General features: G+C 51.4%; 1 protein-coding gene across 2 annotated transcripts; it reads right to left on the reverse strand.

Moving 5' to 3' along the window:
- Positions 1-2,581: 2,581 nt before the first annotated feature.
- TRIM63 (tripartite motif containing 63) lies at positions 2,582-24,922 on the reverse strand. Of its 2 annotated transcripts, XM_048221771.2 has the most exons (10): positions 24,790-24,922; positions 14,399-15,784; positions 13,356-13,528; positions 10,170-10,338; positions 9,304-9,399; positions 7,853-8,086; positions 7,063-7,085; positions 6,603-6,727; positions 4,434-4,508; positions 2,582-3,178 (listed from the first exon to the last, which is right to left on the reverse strand). In XM_048221771.2, exons 2-10 carry the CDS (start codon positions 14,555-14,557, stop codon positions 3,168-3,170), a joined length of 1,065 nt encoding a protein of 354 aa, XP_048077728.1. In that variant the 5' UTR covers positions 14,558-15,784; positions 24,790-24,922; the 3' UTR covers positions 2,582-3,167. The 2 variants fall into 2 exon arrangements, with proteins under 2 accessions (XP_048077728.1, XP_048077726.1); XM_048221769.2 differs by lacking the exon at positions 24,790-24,922 and adding an exon at positions 20,778-20,856 and having other exon boundaries at positions 2,582-4,508.

A 24,922-nucleotide genomic window follows, 5' to 3' on the forward strand; every position in this document is an offset into this window, starting at 1 on the left:
ACCAGCGATACACACCTAGAGGCCTAGAGACCCAGGAGTCCGACCCATTGCTAATCCCTACTCTCTTCCCTTCAATCATTCTATGATATGGTCTTAGAAAACTCCCTAAATACTTTCCTCCTGAAACTCTCACCATTTCTCCTTCCCAATTCCAAGACTTCATTCTTTTTTTTTTAAGATTTTATTTATTTATTTGAGAGAGAGAGAGGGAGGGTGAAAGAGAGCAGGAGAGGGGAGAGGGTCAGAGGGAGAAGCAAACTCCCCTCTGAGCAGGGAGCCCAATATGGGACTCGATCCCAGGACTCCGGAATCAAAACCTGGGCCAAAGGCAGATGCCTACCAACTGAGCCACCCAGGTGCCCCTCAAGACTTCATTCTTGACCTTTCTCTTCAGGGTGACCTCTCCAAATTTACTTGGTCAGAAATCATAACTTACCTGGAGCTTCCCCCCCACCCCCCACAATACAATCCTCACCCCTTTTTGGGCTAAGCTTTGTCTTCCTCATAGTAACCTTCTTTTGGTTTCCTCCTTCTGGGACCACGCAATGCAAGGATGGTTTTCCTGGAAAGAAACCTGTTCGTGGCTATCCTAACGCCTTCCCTCCTTAGGACCCCTGGCCTCAATACTCCTGCTCCTAATTACTGGTCCCCCTCTTTTTAATCTCTTTCTTAAATTTGTCACTTCTAGAATGCAACAATTCCATATCTGAATGATGGCTCAACAGGAATTCCAGCCCATACCACGGGAGGGTCCCCTCCCCCAAATCCCATGGACCTGGCCACCAAGGAATTCCACTCAAATCGCCTATCAGCACGTTAATCTAATACCATGCTCCGGTCTATAACTGACAGAACCCCTGACGGACTGACAAGTTTAGGTAGGGACGTCTCTGTGTCCCTCATTCAGCAGGAAGAAGCTACTGAAGACGAGACCTCGGCCCAAATGCCAAAGATTTGTCATTGTCCATCTGTCAGGGGGGGAAGGTAGAGGCTGCTTTTAGGCAAATAGGCTTAAACAATAGAATGTAGGAGGGGCTCCCAGCAACCACCTGGCTGAATACAGACGGGCCCATCAAAATATCCATAGGCCCGAACTAGCCAATGGGCTACTTACAACGAGGCACGGCTACCAGAAAAGGGGAAGATTCCATACATCAGCACGCCTCCTCGTGTCCCCCCTTTAGAAACAGCTGCCACCCCCTGCCTCCGTGCAGACAGCCTCTCCTCTGCCGTCTGCCCTCTGCTCCCTTCCAGGCGTATTCAGTAAACTTCTATCTCCTTTGTTCCGCCTCAGGTGAATTTTTTTTTTTTAAGTAGAAAAAAAAAAAAAGAGTCACATGCCCTATCAACTGAGCCAGCCAGGCGTCCCGCCTCAGGTGAATTCTTGTCACCGCCCTCACTACTGACTTCCACCCAATCAGACACCCCGCATTTGGGGGCCCTCATTTCTCAAGAAAGACACCCCATTTAGACACCACAATTGGTAAATAATAATAATAATATAATAATAATAATAACTTGACAAAGGACTAGAAATGAGAGAAAATTTTGAAAATTCAAAGTTAGGGACTGAGTGAGCCTTGGAAAAACTCCCAGAAGTGAAAATGGGCAGAGGTGTGATGGGTCGAAAGCACTATCATAAAGTGAGCTCCACAGGACACTAGTTCTGGACGATGTCACACGAATGAATAAGCTGGGAAATGCTGGGTTAAATACTCAATCCACCAAAAAATATCAAGAGGCAGTATTTCAAACACCATGAACTAGATGGACCAATCATTGTCTAAGGTTATGGCAGGACTGCTCAGAGCCCTTACCTTGCTGCTGTGCTCTGAATGTCGAAAAAATGGGACAGACTCTGCAGTGTTCCTCAACGATCTACGTTCGCAGCAGCTCAGACCCGGTCACGTGCCTCCTTGGATCCGCTCGGCCTCACCTCTCTGCTGGCCCCTTGGCTCCTTGTTCACGGAGGCCCTGGATGCTACGTCGGCCTTGGTCTTTGTCTTATCCATCCCCTAGCACTGGTGGCTGGCTCGGCCTGCCCTGCATGAAGTCTGGAATTAACACTCTGGGAGGTGGACTTCGATCCTGAGACAGAGACGAAATTCCCTCCCTTCTTCCCTCCGATGAACTGCTTTGAGCGGTGTTGCATTCTTTATGACTTGCTAGAAATATCTCCCATGACTGAACAAGCAGCTGGGGGCGGGGGGAGGGGAGGGGTTCTCTTGGTGAAGCTGTAGCCAGCTCAGTAATGCCCACGTCACATTTGCTTCCCTCCTTTCCTGTCCCGCTGCCACTTCCCTTCCCTCTGGCCGCCCTGGGATCGCCCCGAGGCTACAGCATTGAAGCTTTGCTTCAGTCTCAGTGTTCTGGAGAACCAGAAAACAAGGCATTGAAGCTGTTTCTTGGGGACTCCCTCTCAGGGCCAGTTTTCCACTGCGCTCCCATTGGGAAATGCGAGTTTAAAGAACTTCTTCTTTGGCGGAATGGAAACCGGGCCTGCAACACACTTCCCATCAGACCTTCTGTCCATCCGCTCTGAGTTCTTCCCAGAACAACAGGCTGAATGAAACCCCAGCTCTTTGGGTAATAACAGAAAGAGAGCGCTGTGCATTTATTGAAACAACATGTAACACAAACTCAGTTGCCATCCCCTATGTCAGGGATCGGCATTGACACCTGCACGGTACAGTATCCCTTTCTCGGCCTGTGAGTGCTACCCAGCCCTCCCTCCCAGGAAAGGAAGAGGGCAGCTTTGTCAGGCTGGCTTCCCTCCCCTCTTTGTAACAATAGCCGGTCACACAATGACCAGGCATTATCATACAAAAGTTCCTTTACAAAAAGCACCAATTGGCATACATATACAAGTATATACAAAAATCACATTTAAAAAATGTACAAAATATTCCATTTTGCACCAACGTAGAAAAGTGTCCTGTGTGGTTGTTTCAAGCACGTTTCCAATTCTGGTTCAGTGGCTGCTGGACACAGCAGTGGGGGTCCTACTGCTAGTTCCTGCTCTCTGAGCAGGGAGAAGACACACCTTCCCTTTGCCCCTCCAGGGGCCCCGACCCCTCCCACCCTGGGCCTGTCACCAAGGCAGCTGGGCCCATCCCCACCCTCCCCAGTCTCTCTGCATTCAGAAGGTCTCTCCCTCATCCAGCTCCTTACTGGTGTCCTGCAAGATAGAGACAAAGAAACACAAGGTGAGACAGGGCACGGAGGGGGGGGGGGGGCGGGGATCCAGGGCTTACTGAGCCCCAGTGACAAAATTATCAGACTCCAACTCCTGCCTGGCTCGTGCCTTTTTAAACCAAAATAGAATTTAGTCATCAAAACACCACGGACTGCACACCCAACACCAAACTCCAAAAGAGTAGCCTGTATTTTTTCAACTGGATTGGAATTTAGTTCCAATAGTAACTTGGCTTGAAAAATGATATCAGCAAACATGTGCTAATCAGCAAACGTGTTTTCTACGCGCCAGACACTGTTAAATGTGATCTGATTTACTCTTCCCTAGAACGTTTTGCCGTCAGTAGTTCTGTGCCCCGGTGTATAGATGAGGAGATCAAGACCAGAAAAGTTGTGAACAGCCCAAGATTACACCATTCCTCTGTGGGAAAGCTGCCGTTCAGAACCCAGGCACTTAACGACGCTCTGGGCACAGAGAGCTTTCTAAATGACTACCCCGAGAGCACGTGGGTGGGCAGATGCCCCCAGAGGCCAGCGGAGGACCCCACTGAGGAAAGCCGGCAGGCGGACAGTGGTGGGCGGAGCAAACAGGCAATGGGGGCGGCCCCTGCCCAGCGCCAGCTCTCTGGGATTAGGGAGGCGGGCAAGCATTGTTAGTTCTTTCCAAATTTTCACAAGAAGGTGGAAATCCAGATTCTTAGTTGAAATCTTCTTTCAAAACAACAAAAAAACAGGGGCGCCTGGGTGGGGCAGCCCGTTCAGCCCCCAGGTCATGATCTCAGGGTAGCGAGACCAGCGTGGAGCCTGCTTGGGGTTCTCTCTCTCTCTCTCTCATTCATTCTCTTAAAAAAACCTGTCTCCCATCTCCTAATTTTTAAAATGTTGGCAACTAATTTAAAAAATTTTAAACATTGTGCTGGCCCAACAAAAGTTCTCAGTGGGTCAAGCCTGGCTCATAAGTCCTCTGTCTTCTATGTGACACTGTATTGCTTTCCACTCAGGAAGGTCATTGAGATATAAAAGGAAAGTTTTTATTATGAATAGTTTGGGGGTTTTTTCTCTAAGAATAAAGGGAACAGGATTTTACCCTCAAAAGGTATAAAACCCGTATTAGGACCATCACCACATATTGGCATCGTCCCCAGGGTCCAGCACAGCTCTTTGCCCGCAGTCGGGATTTCGTGTTGTTGAATGACTGAACGAATGAATGAATGCATGATGGTGGAGGACTTTCTTACCTTCTTCCTTTCTCTCTGTGGACTCTTCCTCTTCCTGATCTTCTTCTTCTTCAATGAACTCTTCCTCTTCCTCATCTGTGTGTGACAAAGAAGAACTGTATGAGGATGGAGCCAGTTCCTCGGAGGAGCTGCTCAAAGGGGCACCAGGCTGGAGACAGCACCTACCCAAACCCCTTCCACACCCAGTTGGGACCACACGGCCATGCAGTGACATCAGTGGCCCCAGAGGTGACGAGCTTGCCAAAGCTAAGCTGCACAGAGGCCTGCTTCCTCCTGCCCTGGCCTCCTCCTTCCTTCCCACACCCCTCCAAGGGAGGGAGGTTCAAGACACCCCTTTGTTCTAGGAGCAACAGCAGCTCCTATCACTTGACCTGCCGGTGACCAGAGGGGACTTTGGGGGAAGCACACTTGGTGCCTCTGCACGTCTGCCAGTTAGACCGAGACATGTCCCCTGGGGGGAATGGACTCCCTGGTTCTCAGGGATCAGAGTCCTTGTCGTGGAGGAATTTGCTCAGCCCTTGAAATCTGCTTGCCTAGCACTCCCTGTCCAGTTTTCCTCATTCCACAGCCTCCAAAGGGGTGGCCGTGGGGTGGGGGACATTTCTAGGGTCATCTGCTTGATAGCTCTCTGAAGCTGAGCCCCAGACAGACGGCGACCTGTGTCCTCACCTTCCCATCCTGGGACATGGCCTTCACGCTCCGCTAACAGGGAACGTGTCTGTTCACCCTCCCCTCCCAAGCCACTTCCTCAATGCTTTGGGGCCCTGAGCCCCCCAAAGCCAGAGCATTTGTCAAGAGTGTGCATGGGGGGTTTGAAAGAGTTCATGCCTCCAAAATGTCAGCCTGATTTCCGGCTACATAGCTGGGACCTGTGCATAACCCGGGGGTTTTTGTTGTTGTTTAATTATTACCACAATTAACTGCTCTCAGCAGCATCGGCTGAGCCCTTCCTGTGTGCCCAAGTGTTGTGCCAAGAGTCTTACACGCGTTGTCTCATCGACTCCTCCCCAGGGTCTCTGGAGCCAGACGGCCCTTGGTGGAGTCCGCGTGGGCTACTTACTAGCTGTGTGGCCTCCAGCAAATTACTGACCCTCTCTCGGCTTTATTTCCTTAACTACAAAATGGAGATGACGATAGAAACTACCTCGTAAAGTTAAATGACAGAATTTAATGAGTGGGGTATTTTGGGGTTCGAGCAGATCTTCGACACAATTCTGAAAGCCTGTGGCAGAGCCAACACGAGACGTGCGCGCTCTCTTTCTCAGCTGGTCACCGGAGCATCGCCTCTCAAGTCCACACAACACGTGGCACAACTGGATCTGCTCTCTCTTTCTCTGTTGCTAAATAGCTACCTTGCAACGGTGTGACCTTGAGCAAATTATTAAATCTTTGTTCTTCATCTGGTTTCCTCATTTCCCCTTAGTACTTTCCCCTATTATTGCTAGGGTTATGTTGTTACGATGGTTATAGGTACTCTGTGCGAGAGTAATCACAGACAGAAGTGAGGAGAGAACACAGGTCCGTTAAGGTGCCCGGGTATCAGAGAGGGTAGCATTGGGAAGCTGAAGCTAGGACCAGCCTCGGGCAATAACTAGTTTTTGTCTGGTGCCTGACAAACCCCTCAGCATCGCTCTTTTATTTGTTTCAAGAGCACCATGACGTGGTCATTATTAGTAGGCCCACGTTTTAACTTAATTTTCGAAGTTAGAAAATGAGGCTCAGGGGTGCCTGGCTGACTCAGGCGGAGAAGCACGTGATTCTTGATCTCGGGGTCTGGAGTTTGAGCCCCATGTGGGGTGTGGAGATTACTTAAAATCAATAAAAACTTTAAAAAGGAAGAAGAAAATGCAGGTCGGAGAGGGAGAGGAGCTCACCACAGGTCACGCGGTAACGAGTGGTAGAGCCAATATTTGAACTGACTCTGCCTGACTCCAGTTGCCATGTGCTCTTTCTGGGGCCCCAGGCCTCCTGCAGTGGATCCATACATAATTTACTGAGCGACAACTATGTAGCAAGTACTGTGCGAGGCTCTGGACTCAGGCAGAAGCTGGCTACAGGAGTCTGACTGTTTGCTAGTGGACCTGCCTCCAGGTGGGGCTCAGCAGCAGGGAAGCAGATTTCCAGGGGCGGAGCAGGGGAACAGACACCTGGCGCCACCCCCTCCTTTACCTGTCCCAAAGTCGATGGCCCTCAGGGCGTCTGCTATGTGCTCTAGGTCCAAAGTAAAGTAGTCCATGTTTTCAAAGCCCTGTTCTGTCTTCCCCAGCTGGCAACCCTTGGAAGCTTCCACAATGCTGTGGGGGAGGGAGAGAAAAAGAAGAGGCGGGGTGAGATTTCTGGGTCTCAGTGAAAGAAGGGGGGGTCTTAGCTCCAATTCACAGCAGTGCACACATTTGTGGCCACACCCAGGCCTTGTATCTAGAGGCTCCCCGTGGAGGGGGGGTATTTCCTCTCCAGTCACCAGCAGAATGGAGGGGCCAAGAAGGCAGGGGATGCAAAGGCCAGGAAAGCTAGCCCGGGTCGAGACCCTCCCAGCCGACCTAATGCAAAGGGGGAGGCCCACTGGGCAGAGATCAGAGGCCCTGGTGGGACCTAGGGCCTTGGATCATAGTCCTGGGGAGACACTGACCTTTTGATGAGTTGCTTAGCACTCTGTGGGGGGAAAGAGAGACAGCGAAGGGTTAGGAGTGCAGAAGAAGTGGCCCCAAGAAATCAGCAGAACCAGTGACAGAGCCACAGATGGGCCCTCGGTGCTGTTCCCTAGCCTAGCTGGGACCTGCTCCCTGCCCAGAGTTGAACAGCACTTGGGTCTTTTCCTCCTGTTCATGGTCCACACAAGGTTTTGGTCATCACTCTAGGACCCTTCCACTGTCATGGCAGGAAGCTTGGATTTTCAGAGTATCATTCTAAACATTCTTAAACTCCCAAATCTCCAAGACGAGAATCATATCCTAATCACCTTTTTATACCCAATGTCTAGCCCAAAGCCTGGTCCACAGTATGTGCTTAGGAAGTTTTTATCGAGCTGTGAAATCTTATCGTTGATCCTTTTCTGTCTCCCCAACAAGCTTTTCTAGGGCAGGCGGTGTCTCCCTCATCTCTGTTGTCTCTACTTCTGTGGCTGACCTATAGCATGTGCTCAATGTAACAGTCTCTACGTGGACACTGTGTTTGGCAGCTTACAATGCCATTTCGCAAACATCTTCTTATTTGATCCTCACAAAATCAGTTAAGAGGAAAGAAGGTAGGAATCATTGCATGCCCATTTTACAGATGAGGACGCTGAGGCTTAGAGCTTTAAATGGCTTGCCCAGAGGCTTAGAGCTTTAAATGGCTTGACCAGCGATGGAGTGTGACTTGCACTTTAGTCAGAGCTGGTGAGTCGAAGTGACCACCCACACCCTCCTCGTCCTGCTCACCAAGAGGAAGATGGCCCCGCCAGGCTCGTCCAGGGACTGGATGGCCGTCTCCACCAGCTTCGTGGACTTGTCCAGTTGCTCCCGGTACTGCTGGATAAGGGCCTCGATGAAGCCGAGCTTCTCCTCCTGCTCCCGCGTGATCCGCTGCAGCAGCTCACTCTTCTTCTCGTCCAGAATGGCGTACAGCACGTCAAACTTCTGGCTGAGCTCTTCCTTCACCTGGTGGCTGTTCTCCTGGGGGCAGAAATCTCAGAGTCACACCCTGTGGGGTCCTCCTCCCTGCGCCTGGCACGTCCTTCCTGCGATGGGTGTGCTAGGAGTCACAGGTCTGAAGCGGGAGGGGATCTTACTACACCCCCATTTTACAGGAGACAAAATGAAGGCCTAGCAAAAAGGAAGCCCTTGCTGAGGTCTCATAGTCCCTTCGCACACCAGTAACGTTCGGAGGCTGGTGTCTTGGAGAAAGCTAGCCCCTTCCTCAAAATTAGAGCTCCAGGGTCAGATGGGGTGATTGATTCTGGGCCCCCTGTGTGCCCCGAAGTCACTCTCTCCCTCCCCCCATCCCCCATTTTAGGACAAGACTGGATTCAGGAAGCTCTGCCTCAGTTGGTCCTAACAGGGGTGGAGAAACAGCATCTCCCCTAGCGGCCTCCTCGTTGAGGCTCCCTTCTCTGCAACATAGTCTCCTGACCTGTAAAACAGGTATAATAACCGTATCTCATCAGCCTGGGGGCTCTAGTACCCTCGATCAGGCTGCGAGCCTCGCATGAGTAGTAACAATGCCCCCTTCTTCTTTTGAAAGCACCCTTCACACAACTCTTCGTCCACCAGGAGTGTGATGTTCCTTTCCCCCCATCTCATCTCCAGGCCCCACCTCAAGTGGCGATGGGAAACCGTGGGTGCTTTTGCAGGGATAGAAAAGTTTCCTTCTGCCCCTACAGTCTGGCTACTCAGTGTGGTCCATGGACCGGCATGTTGGGCAAACCCCGGGAGTTTGTTAGAAAGAAATGCAGAACCTTATGCCTCCCTCCAGACCTACTGAATCAGAACTTGAATTTTAACAGGATCCCAGGGTGATCTGAATGCATTTTAAAGTCTGAGAAGCTTTAGTTCACCACACACTGGGAACAATGCTCTGAAAACTGCACGTGCTGAAGAAATACTGAGAAGGATTGCTGGGATGCTCCCTGAAGTCAGGGATCAGGTCTGTCTTGGTCACCACCCCATCCCCAGCGCCTTTGGCAGGGCCTGACACACAGCTGTGTTTCAGAAGCGTTTGGTGAATGAGTGGATGAATAGATTAGTTGGTCCCCACTCCACCATTCCCAGTTGAACACCCCAGCCTCCAGGCCCCAACCTGTAGCCACAACCCACAGGTGAGCCTTCACCCCAGAGACCTGGCTGCACCCAGAGGCTTTGGACCCCCAGACAAGGGCTCTTTTCCCCCTCACCTTGGTCACTCGACCAGAGTCCTCCAGCTGAGTGATGATGGTCTGCATGCGGTCGTTCCCCGCCACCAGCATGGAGATACAGTTACTCAGCTCAGTCTAGATGGCAGGAGGGGTGGGGGATCAGGAGAGGAGACAGAAGTGGTCTCAGGGCCTGTATTCTCAGGAGCGGCACCCTCCCTCCCCTCTCTGCGAGAAAGAGCCTCTTTCTGAGGTGCTGCTCAGATCCAGAGCAGAGAACGTCAGAGAGATACCGCGTCCCGGATGTTGCAAATGAGGCCCAGAAAAAGGGGACGTGAGCAAAATAGAACAGCAACGTACTGTCAGAGGAGGGGCTTGTTTCTAGGAAAGAAAGGATGCAGAAAAGAAGTAGAGTTGGAGAGTTCTAGAAGAGAAAGATCAAGAGAAGAGTGGGAGGCAGGGAAGGAGTGTCCGGAAAGAGGGGCCACACCTTACTGCGTGGGCAGGATGATGGGACTCCCACAGGCCTGGGGGCCCAGGAGGAGTGTTCTCGGCTATTTTCTGCTGCAGGAGAGGTAATCAGCCCAGGAAGAAGTATCTGGGGCCTGAAGCACACTGGGATTTAGAAGCCGTGGCCTGAGAGGACCCTGGCGGCCTGACCCAGGGGCCTGGTCTCTCCCCTGTGGCCACACCCAGGTGCTCTCAAGTGGCTCTAAGTATAACCCATGAGCTCAGCCACCTCCCCCAAGAGGCAAGGGCTGCTGTCCCTGTGGCCTGGGAAGTCCCTCCAGAGGGACTATTCCCGAAAGGCCGGCTCAGCAGATCTACAGGGATCAAAGCCACATCCTGAAGCATCTGGCCGTGCCCCGCAGGCCCAGGCTGGGGGTAGAAGCGGCACGGGCCAGTACCTTCTGTCCCTGGAAGACGCTCTGCAGCGGGGCTACCTCACAGGCCTGGTGAGCCCCAAACACCTTGCACATGGAGCACGTGGGCACCTCACACGTGAGGCAGTAGATGTTGATTTTCTCGTCTTCGTGCTCCTTGCACATGGGGTGGCTGCCCTTCTGTGGGGGCCGACTGCAATGGAGAAGAATCACAGGTCAGATGGGGGAGGGGGGGTTTGGTCCCGAGTCCCTGTCTCCTCCCCAGCTCCACGGGACCACCCCGGATCTAGGGCCTGAGCTCTCAGTGACTGGCTGCCCCCAGTCCTTTTCATTTTCTGGAGACCCAGAAGCAGGAAAGCCAAGTGACACCAAGGCCGTCCTCGTATCCTTGGACTGCAACACCGGTGAAGGAGCTGGCCTTAGGCCCCGCCAGTGCCGAACGTGGTTGTAGAGTCCCAGGGTCGGAACTGGAGACCATTTCTGGGAAGGGGAAACTGAACCCCAGGAAGGTGAATTGACTTGCCCAAGGTCACCCATCAAGTCAGGGAAGGGGAGGCAAGAGTGCATTTGCTCTAATTATAGTCCCCGTAGCTCTTGGTTCCTGCAGGCCGGACTCTGAGCAAAGCAATTTATACACATGGCCTCAGTGAATTCTATATTTAATCCACCAGACTGTAACCGCCGTCAGAGCAGGGAATCTTGCCTGTTCTCTTCATCTCCGCAGTGTGCAGTGTGGGGCACGGCCTCAGTGGTGCAGGTGGAGAGATCGCGTCAGTGAGCACGCCCTGAGGGCGGCCCCAGGCTCAGAGAAGGAAGAAATGCGTGGGCCCCAAGTCACACAACCAGGACACGGGCAGCCCAGGCATGGCTCACAGCTTAGCCTAAGCCTTGACTTAAGGTCCACAAAATCTCTCCAGTGTCCAGAGTTTTCTCCTTCCCAAACACACATTCTTAGAATGCTTTTCTCGGGGCGCCTGGGTGGCACAGCGGTTAAGCGTCTGCCTTCAGCTCAGGGCGTGATCCCGGTGTTCCGGGATCGAGCCCCACATCAGGCTCTTCCACTATGAGCCTGCTTCGTCCTCTCCCACTCCCCCTGCTTGTGTTCCCTCTCTCGCTGGCTGTCTCTATCTCTGTCAAATAAATAAATAAAATCTTAAAAAAAAAATAAAGAATGCTTTTCTCCCTCGGTCGCGTTCTCTACGACTCTTGCATGTTATTTGTGTTTCTCTCGAGGCATCAGTTACTTCCCATCTGAGGCTCAGTTTTTTGGGTCTAAGTCCTACCTCCCCAGCTAGACTATACGCTCACTTAGAGCCAACCCCATGTCTACACTGCTGTTGCTTTCCCAGCCCCTGACACAGCAAGCCTCTCACAAATGTCAGATGGTGACTATCCCCCGTCCATGTCAACGCCTCACCTCTGAACAGCCTTGCACAACTGGTCACACCCCAGGCATGATTATCTCCCCAGGTTCTTAACTAAGTCCCTTTCCAGACTTATCTTTCTTTCATCTTTTAGCCCAGGGTCCCCCATGCTGGCAGGGGTCTCTCTTTGCCACCTGTCTCTACTCCCACTCGGGGAAGGGAGCTCTGGAAGGGCCATAGCTGCAGAGGTGAGGTAAGACCCTGAGGTCTGGTGCCCGTGCCCTCTGCCATCCCCAATGCCCATTCTCCCAGGCATCAGCACCTGGGTTCAAATCCACACTGTTCTGCCACTCACTCATTTTGTGACCTTGGGCAAGTGATTTCTGCTCTCTGAGCCTTGGTTTTATCCCAGAGCTACCGGGATCATGGCAGCTGTCTGAAATGAATGTGTTGAGCCCAGCACAGAGCAGACCCTCCAAAAAGGGCAGCTCTCCTGACATCTGACTATGTGGAAAGGTCCCGAAGGGTTCAGACATAACAGACTCTTCATAGGTCGGCACTTGGGGCAGGGGGCCCATATTTAGGTGCCATATCGACTTTATTATTGTGAGAATGATCGGCAATATAGCCGCACTTTTGTAGTGTTGAACTCAGCAACTCAGAGGCCATAGCAGTTCGGAATGTCCGCCTGGAGTCAGACAGACAGGCTCCCTCCCAGCTTCACCGCCTGCTGGGTGCCTCGGGCAAACCTCTGACCCTCTCTGAGCCTCTGTTTCCTCATTGGAAAATGCGGGTAAGAATGCCGTGTGGACTGCCGTGAGAATTAAACCGGGGTCACGCACAGAAAATGCTCAGCACGGTGCCTAGACCCAGGAGGTGCTCCATAAATATTTGATACATCTAACACTTCCCATCAAAGCCCTATTTGATAGTCGCAATAACCAACCTTACCACCGGTTCTGCAGGCGGGAAATGAAGGCAAGTTCCCGCAGAGCATTAGTAACAGAGTCAGACTCGCGGACGGTTCGCCCAGTCAGGGCTTTTTCTCACCAAGATTGGTGTGTCACCGATGTTGGGGCAGGCCGCTGCCTGCGGGCAGCACTGGGGGACGGTTTGGGACCAAAAGCCCCGAGGGCAGCAGCCTGGGAGTCTTGTCAGGGGTCCGGATGTGTAAAGAGCTCCCTGGTGGCCGTGTCTCTCCCCAGTTTGAAGCCACACACTGCACAAACTCTGTTCCCACAAATTCTGCCCAGGACGGAGCTGCTGTTTCACCAACAGGGAGACTTGGGGCCAGATCGGGGCTGTTCCCCGGCCATTTCTCTTTCCAGCTGGGAAAACTTGGGCAGCTGACGTCACCTCTTTGAGCCTCAGCTTCCTCATCCGTGAATGCGGATGATGAAAGTCATGCCCGATCCACAGGGGTGCTGTGGACAGCGCGAGGAAGCTTCCCCAGTGCCCACAACGATAGCTGTGGCCTTCGCTATAGAGAGACCAGCTGTGTTCTCTCTGCACTTTCCTCTGCTTGTCGTGGCCACTTAACTGGCCCCAGTGCGTCCCTCCCCCTGTCACATCTCGCCCTTCCCCTGGTTCCTGTCTCAGTCTCTCCTAGGAGGGCAGCCTCAATGTCTGGGCTCTTCCCATTCCCTGAGTGACAGCGGGAGCTGGTGCTGGGGACAGAGAAGGGCCTCCATTCTGCCTGAGAAAGAGGGAGAGGGCTCTCTGGACTGGCGAGTGTCGCTCTTCCAGCCAGGGCACTGGATCCTGGGCAGACGGGAAGGAGCTGGGGAGAGCGGGGACAGAGCGGCTGGGGAGGGAGGATGGGCTCCCCGCAGCCGGGCGCACTGACCTGGAGCACTCCTGCTTGTAGATATCAATGATGTTCTCCACCAGCAGATTCCTCTGTAGGCCGTACACTCCGTGACGGTCCATGATCACCTCATGGCGGCAGGAGGGGCAGCGGAAACGGCCTCCAGACATGGACACGGAGCCAACCCGGTTGGTCCAGAAGGGATTTGCGGCCTGCGGGTGGCAAGGGCAGAGGTGAGGCCTGGGACAATCTCCGATTGTCCTTCTTCCTGCTTCCCCCAACAGTTCTCGTCAAACCATTTGACCTAGAGCTCCCCATCCTGAGATGAGAACCAGCCCACTTATAACGGGGAGCACCTCAGAAACAACTAAGCGAGCGTGGGAGTCAGCAGACCTAGGCGCAAGTCTCGGTTATCTTCTGAATGACTTTGGGCAAGCAAACTTCTCGCTCCAAGCCTCCACCCCATTCACGCAAGGGGCATTATCATTAGAACCAGCTCGTAGGGCTGCTAATTCAAAGATAAAATTGTGAGAGAACATTTTGTAAAATGCTTCTGGGAACCTTGAATCCTGCCTCCCAGCCAGGACACTCCTCCCCTTCCTTTGTTCAGGAGATGGATCCCCTCCAGCCCCATATTATAGGGAACCGGCCTCGAATGGGAAGACGCCTCTACTGCCCAGGGCCTCCTGGCCACCCTCCTCCTCCGAAAGCTCTGGGCCCCCTGCCACCAGGGAGCTGGCTCCCTCCCCAGGGGTCTGGTTTCTCTCTCCTCTCTGCCTGCCTCTCCCACTTATCGCTTGAGGCATTTGACTCCTGATTGGAGAGTCAACTGCGGGCTCAGGGCAGCGGTGGGGGAGCTGTGGGCAGGGTGGGGACGGGAAACACGCGTCATGGAGAAGGAATGGGGCAGCCAGAGCCGCCGCCGAGCCCCCTTCCATCCAGAGGCCTCTGCAGGGGCTTCGCTCCAGACGGGAGAAAGCCAGCCCTGGTTTAGAAGTCCTGCACTAAGAGAGACTGGCTTTCACCACAGGCGTCCTGAGTGGCCACCTGGGGCCCGGGACCCGGCCTTGCCCAGCGCTCACCTGGAAGATGTCATTGGCACACTTCCGGCAGAGGTTGTGCTGACAAGGCAAGATGACCACTGGCTTGGTAAACATCTCCAGGCAGATCGGACAGATCAGCTGCTTCTCCAGGTTCTCCATGGGGTTCCCATCCTGGATCAGGCTTGATTTATAATCCATATTGTCAGGAGGTGTGGGGGTTCACCTGGCTGCCTCCTTTGCCTGCCTCGCTCTACGCAGACCTGGGGTCTTGCCTTTATCACAAAATACCCACACAGAGCCTCTTTACCTTCTTCTCCTGGTGCCCAAATTCTGTCTTGGTCTGAGGCCCCTCTGATATTTATAGCTGGGTCCCGGTCACATGAGCCCCAGGAGGGGACCAGCTGAACATTCCGATGCCAAGTGGCTGGCTGGGGCTTGAGTTTCCTCCAGGCCTGAGAGACCGGCCCTCTCAAATCACATGTGGGGATGAGCAATCGCTGTTCTCCCGGGAGGAGGGTCGTAAACAAGAACAGCCTGTTCGTGGGCAGGCCTGGGGGGAGGATGGGGTACCAGAGTTTCCTCCAGAAACTAGTGTTTCAGGCTGCCAAGCCAGCAAGGGGACCCAAGGAGTGGGCCACTGGGATTTGCAGGGTTAATAACCAGGGATCCCTCACTGACTAAACCCCCTCTTCTAGAGTACTGAGTAGCTCCCAAGAAGAGGGGTCAGAGCAGCCCCTCTCTCTGAGCCCATCCTGAGCACAGAATATTGCTAGAGACCTTGAGACCCCACCCCAGCTAGCCCAGCCCTCTGGCAGCCGTTGGCCACTATGTTCACTCTAATGCTGAAAGGGCTTACTTGAGACATAGTCCAGTGCCCTTGATTTATAGATTTTGACCCTGAGGTCTAGAGAAGGAAAGGACCTTATCCAAAGTCACTTAGAAAGTCAGTGACAAAGCCAGGAATCTTTTTCATTCATCAGACATTTCTCTGAGTACTAACCATACATCAGGCACCAGGGTGACAGATAAATGAGTAATCCGTTTCCCTGCCCCTAGAACCTCACAGCCCAGGGAGGGAGGCAAACAGAAATAGCTATCACGGGGTGCCACGAAGCCCCACGTGGACACTTAGAAATTATCCAGATATTCCCTCTGCTCTCTGCACAAATTTAAATTTTTCTCTATGTTCTGTGGGACATCTTCTGTGTTGGCAAGTAGAAATCATTAGAGTAGTTCTGATGGCTATTTTTAATGCGGAATCTCATGCAAAGGGATGCAGGGGCCAGCCAGTGTCAGGTGCTGGGGCAAGAGTGAGAGCAGTGACAGCGGGCCTCGAGGATGAGCCGAAGAGACCGCGGAACATGCAGGAGTACCCAGGGTCTCACGAAAGAAGGGCGGTAGGAGAGGAGGTTGGGTCACCTCAACCTGAAAAAGAGATGATGGTTGGAGCCTTGAGGCAAGAACTAGTGAGTAGTGAGGGAAGACGAGCCAACCTTGGGGTGAGGGGAGGAAATGGGAGCGAGAACCAGTCATAGAAAGAGGAGGAGGGGGGCGCCTGGGTAGCGCAGTCGTTAAGCATCTGCCTTCGGCTCAGGGCATGATCCCGGCGTTCCAGGATCAAGCCCCACATCGGGCTCCTCCGCTGGGAGCCTCCTTCTTCCTCTCCCACTCCCCTGCTGTGTTCCCTACCTCGCTGGCTGTCTCTCTGTCACATAAATAAATAAAATCTTTTAAAAAAATTAAAAAATAAAAAAAAAATAAAAAAGAAAGAGGAGGAAGCCCAGAGGACGAGAGGCCGGGGGATGTTTTTTTTTTTTTTAAGATTTTATTTTTAAGTGATCTCTATACCCAATGCGGGGCTTGAACTCACAAATCCAGGATCAAGAGTCATAAGCTCCACCGACTGAGCTGGCTAGGTGCCCCATGAGGCTGGGGAACTTGAAGGAGAGGGTGCTCCCTGCCAAATGTTAATGGCCAGTTTTTGCCGGGCACCTACTTACCGAGTGCCAGGCACTGTGCGAAGAGGTTCGTACGAGTTATTTACTTCATTTCATCACCCCAACAGCCAACAACGTGAGAACGATTCTATCCCCATTCCACAGATGAGCAAGTACAGAGCATAAAGTAAGTGGCGTGAAGCAACATAGCTTGCTAGAAATGGCTCTAGGGCATGAACCCAGGCATGCTTGACTCAGAAGCCCAAGCTCCTTATTGTTTTTTAAAGATTTATGTATTTATTTTTAGAGAGAGCACGCGAGTGAGCAGGGGGAGGGGCAGAGGGAGAAGTAGAGAGAGAGAGAGAGAAACGGACTCCCCAATGAGCGTGGAGCCCAATGCAATGTGGGGCTTGATCCCACGACCCTGAGATCATGATCTGAGCCAAAATCAGGAGTTTGAAGTTCAACCCACTGAACCACCCAGTCACCGCCCCTGCCGAAGCTCCTTCTGTCTCTACTGAACTGCGGGTCACCACTGCCAGGCCAGCTAGGGGTTGGAAGAGGGGGCAGGATGAAAAGAGGCCATCCCTTCTTCCTTGCTCACACCTCAGCTTTGTTCAGGTATCAGATAGCACTGTTCTCCAGGAAGGTGGACCTCTCCAAGGCCACAGGAGACTAAGGCTTAAGCCTATCACGGTAATACCATTGTCCTTCGTCTAAGAGATATAGTTATGGCCTAGGAGACCCAAGGGCTCGTGGAAGTGGGAGAAAGATAAAGGGCTTCCTCCGTGATAAAAAGTGAAGTGCAAAAGGAAAGCTTCATTCTTGCCTTTGAATGGGGGCTGTGAGCGGGTGGGGCAGCTAGTTTGCAGCCCAGAGCAGGGACAAGTCTCCGGGAGACATCCACTCCCTGGAAAGAGCAAGGAGGGACTGTAGAAAGCACGGGTGACATTGATGCCATCACTGTGCTGCCAATTTACCCACCCCTGGACCTTCCCCCCTCCTGACTATTTATGATGTGAGATAACAGGGGCGCCTGGGTGGCACAGTCGTTAAGCGTCTGCCTTTGGCTCAGGGCGTGATCCCAGCGTTCTGGGATCGAGCCCCACATCAGGCTTCTCTGCTAGGGGCCTGCTTCTTCTCCCACTCCCCCTGCTTATGTTCCCTCTCTTGCTGGCTGTCTCTCTCTGTCAAATAAATAAATAAAATCTTTGAAAAAAAAAAAAGATGTGAGATAACAAACGTCATCATAGTGTAATTACTCTGTTATTTGCAGCAGAGAACACTCTGTATACAGTCAAGTCTCCACCTCCTATACGCCAATGATCCTCACATTTCTAATTCCAGTTCAGACCTCTCTCTCTCCCTCAAGCTGAAGATTTGTTGGAGATCTCTCCTGGGATGTCCCAACAGCACCTGGAACTCCTCATTCCCCCAAACAGAGCGCACCATCTTCCCCCACACCTAACTCCTCCTTGCATTTTCCTTGTCTCGTGTCTCAGCGAACACCACCACCATTCACCCGTTTGCACAGACCAAATAACTGAGAGCCGGCCTTGGGCTCCCCATCCCTCCACCGCACACCTGGTCAATCTCTGCATCAAGCATGGGTCCGTCTTTGCTTCCCACCTATCATTTTACCCTCATCTGTTTGTGAGTCTGATTCTCCCTTTGGACCTTGAAGACTTTGAGGGTAAAGACTGTCTCTGTTGATTCTGTACACCTGGTACCCGGCACACAGTAGGCCCTCAACAAATACTTCTTAAATGAGTGGACTAGGGAAGGAGTGAGTTCAGTAAGGGAGCAACAGGGTCACTGTCAGACTTGGGAAAGATTGAGATACTTGAGCGAGGTGTTTTTTTTGTTTTTGGTTTTTTTTGGTTGACACGTTGGAGAGAGAAAGTGCTGGAAGATTGAGAGGGGGTGATGGAATGAACAATTCAGCCTCAGAAAGGAGAAGGACACTCTCTGTCTTGAGTTGGGAGGAGAGGAAAGAGGAAAGGATGGAGGTGAGAATCAGGTGCTGGGAAGTGGAGAGAAAGGTCTTCCAGTTGATGACCTTGGTCAAGAGGGAGTTGAGGCCAACTTCTGAGGCTAAGCAGGGGTACGGGGAGCATGAGTGGGTGGACCAGCCAGTGCGGAGTGTAAGAGGAAGTCCCCTAGAGAGGCCTGGAAGGGCTGTGTGAGGGCAGAGGAGCCTTGCTGGTGTTTCATAACCATCGTTTTCTATTTGCGAGGAGCCATTCACATGGTTCTGTTGACTTTGTCCAGCCGCACTTGGCAGTCCAGGTGCAAAAGCCACGCAAATGGACAGTGGGATCCACTCCACCTGGGCCTCGGCCAGGCCAGCACTGCTGAAAGTCAAGAGGTGAGGAAGGGGAATTCCCACGTGGGCCACGCTGGGCATCAAAACATGTCTTGTCACTTAATCCTCCCAACAGGTCTGCAAGGGGGGTATTATGATCTCCGTTTTCCCAGGAGGAAACAAGATTCAGAGAGTTAATTAGCTTGGCCAAGGTCACACAGCCACAAGCGGCCGAGCAGAACTGGGGTTCACATCCAAGGTGGTCCGACTCCTAACCCAGTGCTCCTCACGCTGAAGCATTTATTGAGTGCTTACTGCGTGCCAGGGATTGTGCTAAGCCCTTCCCAACCATCCTCTCTTGTTCAGTCCTCAAAATAACTCAGTGAGGCACGGGTCATGATTTTCCCTGTTTTGCAGCTGAGCAAAGGGTCTCAGAGAGGTTAAGTCACTTGGCAAAGGACCCCAGCCACTGAGTGGTGGAGCCAGGATCAGAACCAGGAAGTTATAAACTAGTGTCATTACCAGTTGCTGGAACATACTGGAAAGCTATGGATTGACAGATGAAAGACAAGGAGTATCAGTGGTACATCTGATCCAGAGCTTTTGACATTTTGCTGCTTCCCTCTTTGCACATCTCCTTGCTTATTTATTTATTTTTAAGCTTTAATTTATTTATTTGAGAGAGAGAGAGAGTGAGTGAGAGAGAGAGAGAGAGAGCATAAGCAGGGGAAGGGGCAGAGGGAGAGAGAGAAGCAGACTCTCCTCTGAGCAGGGAGCCCGATGTGAGGCTCAATCCCAGGACCCTGGGATCATGACCTGAGCTGAAGGCAGACACTTAATCGACTGAGCCATCTAGCTGTCCCAATTTTTACTGTTATTTTTTAATTTTTAAAAATTTTTACTGTATATTAATGGAAATTTTGAACACCCAGAAGTAGAGAGAAATGTACAATGAGCTCATGTAACCAAACCCAGCTTCAACTGCTACCAACAATTTCCCAATCTTACTTCATCTAAAACCCCACACACTTCTTTTGTCTGAAATATTTTTTAAAAGATTTTACTAATTTACTTGACAGAGAGATACAGAGTGCCAGAGAGCACAAGCAGAGGGAATGGCAGAGAGGGGGAGAAGCAGGCTCCCCCCTGAGCAGGGAGCCCAATGCAGGGCTCAATCCCAGGACCCTGAGATCATGACCTGAGTTGAAGGCAGACGCTTAACTTACTGAGCCACCCAGGCGCCCCTTGTCTGAAATACTTTAAAGCAAATCTTAGACATCAAGTAATTTCATCCATAAATACTTCAGTAAGCATTTCTAACCAATAAGGATTTTTTGTACATAATCACAATGCCATTAGCATATCTAACAAAAATAATAAGAATTTCTTAATATTATCTAGTTTCCAAACCATTTTCGGAGGACGCAGATTGCCTCAAATGTCTTTTACAGTTCGTTTTACAAATGAGATCCAGATAAGGTCTCACACATGGCCTTTTGGTGTTTTTGTCTGTCTCATTGATCACTTTTAATCTGTAGTAATTGCCTTCCCTCCCATTGTTCTGTGCCACTGATTTGTCAAAGAATGATGCGGGGTATTATGATTCTCATTTGGACATATCAGGAACTGAAGTTCAGAGAAGTCGAGTGACTTGCAGAAAGAACGTCACCCAGCTAAGAGACAGGCCTCATTTGGGACTGCCCCCAAAGTCAGTTACCCCTGGGAGGAGCTTAGTGCCCAAAGGGGTCCCAGCTGGGTAGGGGCTAGACAAGGTGGTGGGGGCAATGGGCTGGGCCTGGCAAGGAAAAGCAGAGATGGAAGGTAATAAAAACTATAACACTATTTTTGACTGATGGACTGCTCGCCCGTGGCTGGGCATCTACTAAGAGCTTCGTGGCTCTATTTCATTCAGTCCTCATGACAACCATCAGTAGGTCATACTTATCCCCCATCTTCCAGATGAGGAAACTGAGGCACGGATTGGCATATGGAGTTGTCCCAAGTCCCATGGCTAGTGTAGGCAGAGCTGAAAGTGGCTGATTTAACCCCACATTCTATGCTGGTTTCGATTGTCACCAGAGGGGGACTTTTTGGAAACCTGAGATTTTGAGGCCTGGTGGTTGGAGAACATTCTGTCAGACACTAGCAACGTGATGCCCACACCCGCCACACCCACCTTCAGTTTCTTGTTTGCAAACAGAGCGACCATTAAGAAATGCTCCCCGAGGGTCCCTCCGTGTCCTCAGTGGCTGGATTCTCGGAGGAGCTCTTCCAGGGATGGGTGACTGGCTGACACAGGCCCGGGGGTGGTGATGCTGGAGAGGAAACCATCCTCCCTCTCCCCTTTCATTTCCGCATAGCTTGGGGCTTGCTTAAATGTTTTTTTGGTACATCGTGCGTGGATCGGATCCCCTCCACGTGTGTGCTGTTCTCGCCCCGGCCCCCATGACCTCCCCAGGAGGGTGGGGGCTGCCCCGCCTCTTCCTGCGGATTTCCCCTGGAGCTTCAGTGGTGCCTGAGTACCCTCAGAAGAGGGCGGGGGGGGAGGACAAAGACTGGTTTTCTTACAGCTTGAGATCCCTGTCACATGCAGGGTCATCCTAAACAAGAATCACCCCAAATCACAGGATCAAACCGATAGGTCCTTCACCCAGAGGCTGAAGACAGAACAGTTGGCAGGGGCAGGTCAGCGGGGTTTGGGGCGTGATGCAGAGCCCCAGGTGCAAAGCCCACGTGCCGCGGAAGGAGAGCAGAGTGTTCTGGGCTCTCACCACTCAAGGCCGGGAGCCCCACACATCTCTTCCACCGGCCTCAGGTCCAGGCCACCACTGTGGGCAGCTATGAGGGCTCTGGGGCGTGGATGGCCTTTAGAGAAATGGACTGCCCCAGGGGATACGGGACACCTAGAGGGTGTGGAGGGGGCTCTGCACTGATGATCCCAAAATAAAGTACTGAAAGCGCTTTATACACTGTGAGATGCAATCATCCCTTATTATAAGGCCCTCGAGAGCAGAGCAACAACAAAGAGGCTGCCCTGGCCCCGGTGGATCTGAGTTCAAGTTCAGTCTCCTCTGTACATCAGCTCTGTCACCTTCAGTGGATTACATAACCTCCGTGTCTCAGTTTGCTCAACTGTAAAATGAGAGTTGGGTCAAGTAACGATATCTCCAGGTCTTTTAGCCCCAGGAGTCTAGGATTCTCGGTAACTGTCTGCCCCCAGCACTCCATGGCTTGCTGAAAATTGACGGCACAGAGGGAGGCGTCCATCTGCCCAGAACGTGGCGCATATTTGGCACATGGCAGACACTTGAGAAACACTGTTGCTAATATTTTCACCATCAGGGGAATAATACGGGGGGCACTTACTGAACAGTTGCTATGAACAACCCCATGGTATTAGGTATTGCTGCGGCACAGATTTTCCCCAAATTTAACAGCTTAAAACAATAATAAACATTGATTATCTCAGATAGTTTCTGTGGGTCAGGACTTCAAGAGCAGCTAAGCCGGGTGGTTCAGTCTCAGTGGCTCTAGGGAGGTGGCAGTGAGGACGTTGGCGGGGCCGCAGTGCAGTTTATCTCAAGACTTGCCTGGAGTTGGAGGACCCACTTGCAAGACGGCTCACTCACATGGTTGGCAAGCTGGTGCAAAGCCTCTGCTCCTCAGCTCGGGTATCTCTCCACAGGGTTGCGTGGACATCCTCAGAGCATGGAGGCTGACTTCCCCCAGACAGAGTGACCCAAAAGAGCAAACGGTCTTTTCTGACCTAGCCTCAGACATCACACGCTATCATTCCCACTCTACTTTACTGGTCACACAGACCAACCACATAGAGCGTGGGAAGGGACCACACAAGGGCATGAATACCAGGACGCAAGAATCATGGGGAGCCATCTTGGAGGCTGACTATCGCCGTCTGCTCTAAGGGTTTTAGAGCTATTAATTTATTTATTAATTCATGAGGTCGATACTGTTATTCCCATTTTACAGATAAGGAAATTGAGTCACAGAGAGATTCAGGTAACTTGCCTAAGGTTATACTTCTAGGAAATGGCTTGGAGGCATTGTTATGGACTTAATGTCTGCGTCTCTCCAAAATTCATATATTAAGTGCTGACCCCCATCGTGATGGTATTTGGAGATGGGGCCTCTGGGAGGTAAGGACTAGTACACTTAGAGACACAAGAGAGCCTGTTCCCTATCTCTCTGCTCACGCACATGCCCTGAGGAAAGGCCATGGGCGCTGGCAGCCATCTACAAACGGAGAGAAGAGGCCTCAGAATGGAGCCCACCTTGCCCACACCTCCTTTTAGGACTTCCAGCCTCCAGAACCGTGAGAAATAAATTGCTGTGTGTACGCCCCCGGCCTGTGGTATTTTGTTACGACAGCCTGAGCAGACTAAGACAGGATTTGAACTCAGAGAGGTGGGCTGCTTAGCCCTTGCTCTCAAACTTCCCCTCCCTCAGCTGCCCAGTTAACACTGGCCCTGACTCTCCCTGCTCCCTGCCTGGCCCCCGGGCTTGCGGAGAGACTCTCCCCTGACAGTGGGGTCCAGACCGTGCTGGGAAGACTTGCAAGGGGACTGGAGGGAGCCTTGCAGCAAACTGAACGTCTGGGGCTCAGTGGTGGCCCGGATGTTTCAATGCTTGCACCCCAGAGAGACAGTCCTGGGGGCCAGCTGCCCACCCGACCTGGCCCGCTGCTCCCCCCACCACCAGCTTGAACCTGGGGTTTGCCACACACACCCTCGGGGCGATCCAGATCATAAATGGTAAGTGCGAGGAAAACAAACTATATTTAAACCGGCAGTTGCTCCATAAACAAAGCTAGAAGACGAGTGACCGTTGGGAGCAGTAGAAACACATGGAAACACGACGCGTCAATACCCATAATACAGTACAGTTTTATAAACAAGCAAAGGGTACAAAAAGGCAAATCAGAAAATAAGTGCCAAGGCTCCCTCCCTCAAAACAAAAACAACAAGAGGCTTATCCTCCCGACTTTTTAAAATCTCATTAAAACCACAATAAAACCTGATTTTTCCTCTATCGGATTGGCAAAAAACTCTTAAAGATTAATAGTATACGAGTTTGGTGGACATGTAGGGCAATGGACACCGCTACTACCCTTGACCTTGGGGGCCGGCGTACAATTTTACAAAATCAAAATGTGAAATATGGGTACATGTGACTCAGCAGTTATATTCTGAGGCATCTATCTTATCCAAAAACTAGAAAGATAACAACCAAAAGATATATTTAGCTGTAGCTAGAGACCGAGAAATAGATAATCAGATACATAGATCCATTTAAATACAAAGATGTTTTTTGCAATCTGGCTTTATAGTGGTAAAACTTTGGAAACAACCCAATGTCCATCAATGGAATAAATAAATACACTGTTGTCTGGTCACATAATGAGTACTGTTACAGCAACGACAATGAACAAATATCGTCACGGGCAACGACATAGGTGCATCTCAAAGACTCTTGAGCAAAAGAGCACATACAGCATGATTCTGTCTTTATAAAGTTCCAAAAAGCCCCAACGAATCTAAGCTGTTAGAAATCAAAGTTGTGCTGCCCTCGGTAGGGGGGGTGGGGGTGGCAGGGAGGCGGGGGGGGGGGGTTGGATGGGGGCATAAGCCAGGCTCTGGGCATGCTGGTCAAGTCTGGGTCTTGATCTGCGTGTGGGTTATTCAGGCATACTCCCTTTGTGAGGGTGCTTTGAACTGTACCCTTGTGGACTGTGCCCTTTTCTGAATGCATATTATACTTAAAGGAAAAGTTGATTTAAAAATGAAACAAAGCAGGGGTACCTGGGTGGCTCAGTCACTTAAGTATCCAGCTCTTGGTTTTGGCTCAGGTCGTGATCTCATGGTTGTGGAATCAAACTCCGTGCTGGGCATGGAGCCTGCTTAAGATTCTCTCTCTCCCTCACCCTCTGCCCTTCCCCCCTCTCTCCCTCTCTAAAAAACAACACAAAAAAACCCCAAAGCATATCTTATGTATAGATATGTAAGCGTTCCTCCAATTTAAAAAATGCATTGAGCTTTCTATATTGAATACCCATATGAAAAGAGGTCAACAATATATTGTTAGCTACAAGCAGAAAAACAGATGCCATTTACATGTACTCTGATTCTTTTCTGTTAAAATTATAGATATGTTTATGTAAATAAACTTACGTATGAGAAGTGTTGTACGGGCATAGAAAATGGCTGGAAAGAAATCCCCCCGTTAAAAAGTCACTGTTCCTATGGATTAGGTCTCCAAGAGCTGAGGCTTCTTACTGAGGCCCTCTGAGGAGGCCCAGCAGGA

Source organism: Ursus arctos, unplaced genomic scaffold (assembly GCF_023065955.2).
Source record: "Ursus arctos isolate Adak ecotype North America unplaced genomic scaffold, UrsArc2.0 scaffold_32, whole genome shotgun sequence".
Lineage (NCBI taxonomy): Eukaryota > Metazoa > Chordata > Mammalia > Carnivora > Ursidae > Ursus > Ursus arctos.

Excerpts from the sequence above, each read along its gene's own strand:
- TRIM63 (XM_048221769.2), bottom strand. The coding sequence starts at position 14,557 with ATGGATTATAAATCAAGCCTGATCCAGGATGGGAACCCCATGGAGAAC. Across the intron at positions 10,339-13,355 it reads TACAAGCAGGAGTGCTCCAG|TCGGCCCCCACAGAAGGGCA; the intron begins GTCAGTGCGCCC and ends TCTCCATTGCAG. Across the intron at positions 9,400-10,169 it reads GCGTCTTCCAGGGACAGAAG|ACTGAGCTGAGTAACTGTAT; the intron begins GTACTGGCCCGT and ends CCTGCCATCTAG.